Consider the following 9,657-nt stretch of genomic DNA (forward strand, 5'->3'; position numbering starts at 1 on the left):
TGCAGAGGGATTATTGAAAGCTTTTCCCCCCACATCTTGCTCTGGACCATGCTCTTGCTGTGCAGTTTGGAGCAGCAGATTGGGGCAGGTGGTGGAGCCTCCAGACCACTTCAAAAGCTGAATTATTTGTTCTTGGAAACTCTGGGTGAAATGAAACATGAAAGTTGGCATTTGAGATAACACACAAATGGCCACGTGGATGCCAGGCAGCTCCAGGCAGTTCAAGTGTCCAGTGACAAAAATACCTTCATTTCTCAAAGCAGGGAAAAAAGCAGTGGCCAAAACCTCCGACTTTCTCTGTGTGTTTGCTGAGCTCTGCCAGCTCAGCACCTCCTCAAAAAAAAAAAAAAAAAAAAAAAAAGAAAAAAAAAAGCAGAAGTTAATCCCAAACTACAAGAGCTCCTTGACTCTGAGCAGGGTGAAAGCTGTTTCCATGCCTGTGCTTTCCCTAGCAGATTATTCCTAACTCTCAAGGAGCCTGAGGGCTCTCTGTGATAGCTGTGCCCTCCTCTTCCTCCTCTTTGAGGTAACACTTCACTTCCCCTGCAGAGCCGGCACTAAAACCAACCCCACCCCCTGGCCCCAGTGTCACCTCCGTGGGTCAAGCTGCTGCAGCCAAACCCTCCACCACCACCAGCAGCACTCCAACCAAGCTGCCAGCCTCCACTGTGAGAGGTAAGGATGGAAAGCTCAACCTTTGGCTCAGGCAGGACCCGTTTGTGCCTCCCTCCCTATCCAAGAAAGACTGGGGGCATCAGAAACACTGGGCCAAGTCCACACCGTGCTGATTATTCAGTAATTCATCAAATATTGAATTTCTTGGAGTCTCTGCTGAAAGAGCAGCTCGATCCAGCTCCCTGAAGGCACATGGCTGGACACAACCAGGACAAGCCTGTATCATAAAAGCCAGGTCACGCTTTATCAAATAAAGCTTCCCAAAGCAGCTCCAGCCTCCCAGACCTGTCCCAGCTCACCTCTCAGGGACACTCTGAACTGGCTGCACCCCTTGCCAGGTGGGCATCTTGATGTTTCTTTGGAGGGAAAGTCTCGTGCTAGCCAAGGTTTTTACCCCCTGGACACCCAGCAGCTCCCTAAAGCAGAATTAGTAGCAGCTTCAAGAGTTAATTTTCCTTTTCCATGTTTTCTTTATCTAGATGATGACTCTAGTGGAAACAGAAGCACAGCAGCCACTTCTCCCCCACCTCAAGGTACTTCGTCCTTTGATAGAGTAACAAGAACTTAATAATGTCATGGCAATCAGCTTGCTTGGCTCTCATGGCACAGGTTATCTGAGCACCAGTCTTTTAGGGTTGAGCCACCATTTGCACCCAAAATCACATCTGGTATCCTTACAAGCAGTGATAAAACACGGGATCAAATGGTCTGCTGGGATGGACTCAAGCAGCTGAACGATGGATCTACGTACAGGAAAAGGGAGCCCTTTTAACAGCCTTTTAAATAAATACAATATTCCTTTTGACAGTTTAACACAACCTGTAAGCACAAATTAAAGAGTTTAGTAAAAGTTTTCTCAGAATAAGGGCAGAATCCCAGAGACTGGGAAGACTGGAATCTGACAACTGAGCTGATTTCCCATTAATGATTCGGCCTCAAAAATCTGCAGTGGTCAGGACAGAAACTGCTCCACCTCTCCAAGTGCCTCTCAGATCTCTAACACAAGCAAGATTAGAAACCCATGGTCAGCTGTGCCCACCCAGCTGGCTGGGCCCTCCTAAGGCAGGAGTCCTTTGCCTCAGAGCAGCTTGTTCCTCATCACAGCCCTGATTTATGGCTGAGAAGCTCCATACATACATCTTTGCTGTATGGCTGCTGATGCTTCCAAAAGCCAGAGCTCCTGTTGTGTGAGACCAAACATCCCCCAGGGATGGGGTGTCTGTGCCAGGCTCAGCAAACCACAATTTCTGCCCATGGCTAGAAGAACAATTTCAGAATAAAGCAAAGAATTTGATGACCTGTGAAAAAATTGTCCAGCAGGAGTCCCTGTTTCTCCAGACTGCTGTGCTCCACGTGGCTTCGGACCCACTTAGATTTGCTATTTCATGCCTTTTCCCCTTTTTCTTCTGGCTTTTGGCAAAATCAGATTTCAAAACAGTGAAGCTTTGTGTGGGACAGGAACGCCAGGGCAGTGGCAGGAGCTGTCCACACCCCCCCAGGCATCACACACTGTTGGCCAGCGCTGCTGCCGGGAAGGTGGGGGTGGGAAAGGAGGGAAGAAGATCCTACTTGACCTCCAGATGATCTTCTGAAACTCTGAAGGATCATTTCTAGTGTCCTGACGGGGCCTGCAGCTGCTCATTGAGATCGGGGCAGACACTCAGGCCATTCAACACTCAGCCTGGAGGCAGCAAAGGATGTTTTTTTCTCTGTACAAGTGAAATACAAGGACTGGCTTTAAATTTCCTTGTGCAGGCACTGGAGCAGCTGTCACAAACCAAACAGCTTCATACAAGCCAGTTTCTCCCCCTCAGAACTGGAGTCCTTGCTCAAACCTCTGTGCTGCCACAGCTAGACTGCACATGGGACACAAGTTAGCCCAGCTCAAATGAGCTTAACTACTCTAGATAAGCCAGGACAGCACACCCACCCATTTCTAGTCCAAGGACAAGCCAAACAGTCAATCCCCACCCACACTCTGCAAAACTTCTTCCTCTAAGCGGGTATTTTCAGTCTCAGTGTTTATGAGCTATAGAAAATCTTTAATCTTCCCAGTTCACTCTTCCAGCCTCCCACTGCTCTTTCTGCCCAAAACCTGAACCTGAAGAGTTTAGACAAGGGCATTTGAATTTTGGTTCCCTGGGTTTCTCTTTGGACATGGGAAACAGTACAAAGTATGTTTGGTTGGAAGCTTTTAGCCTGAATTCCATGTTTGCCCAGGTATCACCAGCATTGCTGTGACTCCATTGTCCTCTCCAGGTGCCCATTAATTCCTTTGGTTGTTAGATGACACTCAAGGACAAGACTCACAATCTGTGTTTCTCTCTGCAGATCAAGAGCCCACGAGAAGGGAGAGAACCACGACACCAGTGACTCAGGGTGTTTCCTCCTCCCAGAGAGGTGAGCCCTGCTGTGGATTTTACAGCCCTTTACTCAGCCAACAGCAGGGCCATCACACCTCTGTCTTCAAGGCAGCAGGAGAACAGTGCCTGAGGGGTGCTGGCTATCCCATCTAGCCCTTGAAATGCCTGTAAAACTCTGCAGAAGCAGCATTTTGGGGCAGCCTGGGAAACAGAACTCCACCCTCAGTCACACTGCCAGGGCAGATCTTCACCTGCCCTGCTCAGCTGCCTCCCTGGGGTCCCAGCAGGACCCTGTGGGTGTTCTCAGGGGCCTCACCAAAGCAATGGTTTCAAACAGGTCTTGGTCACTTTGCTGTTAACACTGATGGGCCTGGCCAGGATCCAACCTCAGTCTGTCAATAAAGTACAGGTGTGAATTAATCCTCTAGGATTGCTGGGAATCCTCTTCCCAACCTTGGAAGAAAGACTTTTACATAAAGCTGCCCTTTTCTCCTCTGTAGGCACCTCAGAGCCTGTCACCCTCACACTGAACTCCTCTGAGCCCACCCCAACAGATGATGAATCACCACTGACAGTGGCAGCTTTCGGTAAGTTCTTGGACAGCCTGGGGAGGGCAGAGGGGTCTGTTTTGCCAGAACACATTGTTTTGGACAGTCAGCTTCACGAGTGCCCAGGTTGCCCAGAGAAGCTGTGGCTGCCCCCGCCCTGGAAGTGTCCAAGGCCAGGTTGGACAGGGCTTGGAGCCAGTGGAAGGTGTCCCTGCCCATGGCAGGAGGTGGGACTGGATGAGCTTCAAGGTCCCTTCCAACTCAAACCATTCCATGATTCTAAGTCCTGGACCAGTCTTAGCAGGCCAAGACTCCCATGCAAAGTTTGATTTATTGAGGCCTGGTGCCAGAATCCAATCTGCACCTGGCCAGATCTTTATGAGACAGATGACATCACCCACAGCCTTTAACTTGTCTCTCTCTTGTACTTTGCTTTTTATCTCACTTTACACACCTTTAGGATAAGATTTCCCAACTTTATTAGGAACATACTGACTCCTATCAATCCCCACTGTAATCAGCTGACTTCTGCCCTTCTGGCACTGCCTTATCAATCAGGTATTCATCAATTAAGTATTCAGCAGCAGCTCTTTGAAGTTAAAACACAAGAGGATAGTCACTCACTCTAGTGACTACTCACTTCTCTGCCATGCTCATGTTAATGAAAATATTGATTTCCTACCCAAGTTTTGATGACAGTCAGAGTCTCACTGCTGCCCCAGGATCCAGGATGTTGTTCTGTCAGTCTCAGGCAGTTCTTTGCTCCATCCCCAGGTGTCATCAGCTTCATCGTTATCCTGGTAGTGGTGGTGATCGTCCTGGTCGGTGTGGTCAGCCTGAGGTTCAAGTGTAACCGCTCCAAGGAGGAAGGTACCTGCCCAAGGGGATGCCCTTCCCTAATCCACAGGTCACCAGTTTCCTTGCTGGATTTGGCAGTTCCTAAAAGATGCATTTGAAAAGGTTTTGAAGCCAAACTGGAACACAGATTCAGCAGTCAGGAATGTGATGTGACCTCTCTCTAGAGCCCCAGCCCAGCCCCATCTGCACAAGGACAAGTCTCAAGTTTGCTGCAGCTCAGTGTGCAGATTCCTAGAGGTGGCAGCTCTTCCAGCAGAAGTCATGGAGTTTGACACTCCTTTTCCCAAGGAATCCCACTTTCCACTAAGCAGTGCCCACCAGAGGGCAAGGCTGCTCTACAGTAAGACAGATACCTTGCTGGTGACTGAACAGACAGCAAGGCCATCAGGTCCTGCCTGTATGTCTCATTAACTGAAAGATTTTCCCTACTCAACTCTCAAGTTTCCCCCATGGTGTGTCTTACCTCATCCAGATTTCATTTATATCCCTGTACAACGTAATTCAGAATAGAGCTGACTTATTCTGTGGCTTAGCTGTGATGTTTTCTCAGCTGTATGTCACCAACTCCAGCTTTTCTCCCTGCAGACAAACAGAAACCAGGAAGCTCCATGGTGTCAGAGAGGTAAGGCTGCTCATGCTGTCTGTGTCCAATTCAAAGTGCCTACTTTATTCCAGAGCTAATTTTAGCAAGGAAAAGAATCTGCTTTAGTTACAGCAGGTGGAAGGAAGCGTCTCAAAACATCTTTGAGACATCTTTGATAGCTGGTAGAGACAAAGGTAGACGGTCAATATTTCAGGGCCTCTTTTCAAAGCTGCCCTGAGATCTGCAAAGACTCCTCACCTTCCCAAAGCAGTTTGCTTGTCTTTCTTTGCCTAGATACAGACTTGAGGTCTAAACTTGAGTTTCTGAATCTCAGAGCAGTCTCAGGTATCTTCCAAGATGCTTATTATTACTGTTAACCCAGATAAGGGGGCCCCAGTTCAAAGACCTTTGAGAGAGAAGCATCAAGAGGAGAATGGTCTGTCAGAACCCCATGGTCCATCACAGCTACCCCAGAAGAGAGGCTGAAGGTGGGAAAACAGCAGGAAACGAGCTGGAAGGGACCACAGCATGTTGCTCCTACTTTTCCATCTGATAGTTTCCCACCAAAGTAATAAACCCTGCTTTGGAAAGGGGCAAGGGGCACAAAGCAAAGTCCCCAAGTGTTGAGGTGCCAAATTTGCATCAAGATCAGTGGTTCCCAAACACCCTTAATGATCATGATCCAAGTGATCTGAAGCAACTGAAGCAGAACATGCCAGAGCAAAGGACAGAGCCCTGCGGTACCCTAATCCCCTAAGTCATCCAGTCTCCACTGGCACGTGTATCCCATCCTTCAGGTTAGGAAGAAAGGGGAATTCCACGTTCCTAAGGCTTGTAACTCACTCTCTTAAGAGAGACACTGACAATACATGAGCAGCAGGATCAGATGGAACAGGATCCAGGGCTCCCTCTGCATGACAAATAACCTTGAGGGCCTAGGGCAGGGCTCCCAGCAATGCTCTCCTTGTTCCAGTCCTGGTGAGGGCTGCAGGGCTGGCAGGAAATCCATTCACTGGGGACCAGAACCAAACTGCTCCCTGACCCTGCCTACAAGCAGTGACACAGGAGACAGTGGGGCTTTCTGTAGGGCACACCCAGCTTGTTTGCCCAGAGATCTGGGAATTTGGCACCAAGGATGAGTCTGAATCAGGACAGCAGCTCAACAGGCAGTGGAAACCAACCCTGGAGCTGTGTATCCGACTCACCTTGCCTGTTTGCCTCTAGCTGTGTACAAAGAAACTTTGTCCCTGGAGGTGTCCAAGGAAGGCCTGCCCGTGGCACTCGGTGCTCTGGGCTGGCCTGGGGACCAGGCACAGGTTGGACTCGATGATCTTGGAGGGTTTTCCCAACCTAAATGACTCTGTGATTCTGTGACTCCCTCTTTTCGTTTCCCAGAGCAGTTAATACCACCTTCTCTCCCTGACAGCTGCTCAGCAGACATGAGCCAGAAGGACAACAGCATCACTCTGATCTCCATGAAGAACATCAACATGAACAACAGCATGACTTACCCCCCATCAGAAAAGGTGTCCCCTTTCAGCCTTGCTTTTTAGGGCGTTAGCTGGGGATCATTTCTGTGGCTGGATAAGAGCATGCCTTTGAGGTATTTCTTTGCTCTCTTATTCCTTCAGAAATATAACAAAAAACAGCTGCCATCAAACTCCTAAAGGTCCAAACTGGTTCCAGTGAGCCCAGTGAAACGTTTGGGTGCCCATCTCAGGTTTACCTGAGCTGCCTGAACTCGAGGTGTCAGATATACCTCATGTATACAGGTGACACGGTCTAGGGCCAGCCAACAAAGCTGGAGGGGTTTGTCACTAAATGACAAATGATTTCTCAACAGCCTTTGAGAAATCAAGGTCTCACCCTCCAGCCCAAACTCACCCCCTCCAGCTCCACAGGTGGTTGAGGCACGTTTCCTTCAGTGCCCTCACATCCATCCCACATGAGGATTTCACATCATTTTCAGTTGTTTTAAAGCTGGGATTGAGTTTGGGAGAACACATTGCTTTGAACTCCCTCTGGCAGCCGAAACAGGCTGCTGATGCACCATGTCTTGTTCTTTTGCCAGGTGCTATGAAGAGCCCAGAGAATGAAGCTGACACATGACAACCAGCCGTGACTTTCTAGGTTGTTTTTCTTGTTTTTTCCTTTGTGGAAAGAGCGAGGGTGGACTTTAGATATAAATTATTATGTCCTTTCTGATCAATACATTTTCTGTAGTGTCCTACATAGCTTCTCCAGCTGGGGCCTAAGGGCTTTCTCCAGTTACAGCCTGCCACGCTCAGTGGTTGATATCTAGCTCTGTTTTTGAGATGCCTTCAAACACTCTGAATAAATGCAGCAGCAAGAAGCACCAAGGCACCACCTACTTCGCTGATGGCCTTTCCAGTCCATGCCAGGCAGTCAGGGGCTCGTTAAGCAGCGTAGCCCCATGTCATGTCAAACCTGTGTGTTTAGGAAAGCCTGTTCTGAAGGCCTGAGGAGACTTAAATGGCCAAGTTCTAGGTCAAACGCCAGGATGATACTCCAAGCCCCTTATCCCTGGTGCCCTCATTGTCCCCACAGTGGTGGGGATGATCACACTCACCTACCTCACAGGGTTGTTGTGAGGCTGTGTTAATCCCTGTCTGTACAGCATTCGGAGAGCCGGGAACTAAAGGTGCTGCTGAAATACAATTGGCTGTCTTAAGGACTTTATTATTAATACCTGAGCTTCAGGCAAGCAGATCACTATCTTCCCACATGCTTAAACACTTGAAGTCTCTGCATAGACAGGAGTTTAGCTGAGTGTAAAATGGCAGTGGCCACAAGCAAGATGCTGAGCTGCTTTAGCTCCCGGAGTCTGGCAGCACAAGTGTGCCTGGGAGAGCTTCCATCATCTCCACCACTGCTTTCCCAGAGCTTCCTGACAGACAAGAAGAGCAGCATCCCCATCCAGCCAGAGCCCTCAGCTCACCAGAGCCCTGGGAACCACCAGTGCACCCCTGAGGCTGTCGGGGTAAATACCCTTTTCCTGGAAGACTTCACTTTGAGGACATTAGAGTTTAATTAGATGTTTCACTTAAGGAGACTTTCTGCCTGAGACAAAACCCCTTTTTTCAAACATAGTTGGATGTTTCTTTCCCTTCTGCATTCCAGAGAAAGCTGCAGTCTCTGTCTCCGGTCTGAGGAGAAATAAACCCTCCCAGTGTTACAGCCCTTTGCTTTGGGGAGACCCTGGGGGAGGACAGAGAAGATAAGAGGCCTGGCAGGGAACAGGAGGCTTTCTCAGGCCCAGCACTTTCACAGCTGCCACAGGTTCTCTTTGGGAGTTTTTAGCATTCTCAACTTCAGAATAAACCTTTTGAATTCTTTCCACTGCCTTGGCATTTTTGGGGTATCTTATGTATCTTACCACACAAAGGCACCCCAAGGACAGCCCTTCGTTGGGTTCCCCAGGGCAGCCTGAGCTGGTTCAGCCCCAGCCACACTCACTCAGCACCTTCAGCACAATATTCACACGAAGAGGGTGGGGATGAGCATCCCCAGCATCCACAGGAGAGAAATGATGCCCCATTGGGTATTTCTGGAGGTCTCAGCTGCCTCATTCAGCAGAGTAAGGTACTGAGGCACTAACCCTGCACTGCCTCTGCCCATCTTCACCCTGACTCCTGCCTGGACGCTGCACCAGTTCCACCAGTGCAGACCTTGGGAGAATCTTCTCTGTGCAGCAGCAGCACAGTGAGATTCTGCCTCTCCTAACAGGAGCAACATCATCCATCAACCCTGAAGGTGAACTGGGACATTAGGGAGAAAAGGACCTAGCCAAGCACTCCGAACGGGTATTGCTGCACACATTCCCTGCACAGTTGAGTGAAACATCGTAATGGAGCCTGATTTAATCTAACAGGAGGGATAAGAGATGTTTGCTGGCGTGTGCAGTGTGAGAGGTAGCTGTGCTTTGCAGCTGGAAAGGAAGTGTTCAGCAAAATACATGCAATGTTTTCACAACTCCTGCTAAGAGCCAACACACTTTCTACCTTTAACATCTGCACCAGGGGGCTTGATAAGTTGTTTTTTAATAAATACAGCTTTTCTGGTAACATCCATCAAGGGTGAAATGCCATCGCTCACCTAACCTCCACCACACTGCTGAATTTGCTTAAGCACCAAGTTCCAGGGGATTCCCAGTTAGGTGAACCCAGAGCTCCGGATCCCAGGGACGTGTGACTGCACACAGGGAGCACCACAAGGAGGGTTTTGGTGAGTATTAAGCTTTAACACATCTCCACAGACCCCTGAGATCCCATGGGATCTCACCACTGTTTAAGTTTTCCTTCCTTTGACCTCCTTCTTTCCACAGACCCTTGAGAATCTTACAGAGAGGGTGAGGCCCTGGCACAGGTTGCCCAGAGAAGCTGTGGCTGCCCCTGGATCCCTGAAAGTGTCCAAGGCCTGACTGGACAGGGCTTGGAGCCACCTGGGCTGGTGGAAGGTGTCCCTGCAGGTGGGATGAGGAGGAACCAGCAGCAGCATAAGCAGTGATGGAGGCAGCTGGGAAATGTCTTCCTTGCCATGAGGGCCCAGCACTGGACACAGCCCTGGAGGGGCCTCAGCAGGGCCAGCACAGGGACAGTCCCTGCCCTGG

The 9,657-nt window shown here is 49.4% G+C and overlaps 1 protein-coding gene across 1 annotated transcript in view; it reads left to right on the top strand.

Moving 5' to 3' along the window:
- Positions 1-7,764, top strand: part of ECSCR (endothelial cell surface expressed chemotaxis and apoptosis regulator) — a 9,652-nt gene extending 1,888 nt beyond the window's left edge. The window contains exons 2-9 of the mRNA XM_027899959.1: positions 550-675; positions 1,155-1,208; positions 3,007-3,075; positions 3,539-3,625; positions 4,361-4,456; positions 5,030-5,066; positions 6,454-6,553; positions 7,099-7,764. Of these exons, the coding sequence (XP_027755760.1) occupies positions 550-675; positions 1,155-1,208; positions 3,007-3,075; positions 3,539-3,625; positions 4,361-4,456; positions 5,030-5,066; positions 6,454-6,553; positions 7,099-7,107 (578 nt within the window). The 3' untranslated portion in view covers positions 7,108-7,764. The remainder of the gene's footprint in view (positions 1-549; positions 676-1,154; positions 1,209-3,006; positions 3,076-3,538; positions 3,626-4,360; positions 4,457-5,029; positions 5,067-6,453; positions 6,554-7,098) is intronic.
- Positions 7,765-9,657: the final 1,893 nt, after the last annotated feature.

The sequence above is a fragment of the Empidonax traillii genome, unplaced genomic scaffold (genome assembly GCF_003031625.1).
Source record: "Empidonax traillii isolate 1590-97213 ecotype Southwest subspecies unplaced genomic scaffold, ASM303162v1 scaffold697:size334835, whole genome shotgun sequence".
Classification (NCBI taxonomy): Eukaryota; Metazoa; Chordata; class Aves; order Passeriformes; family Tyrannidae; genus Empidonax; species Empidonax traillii.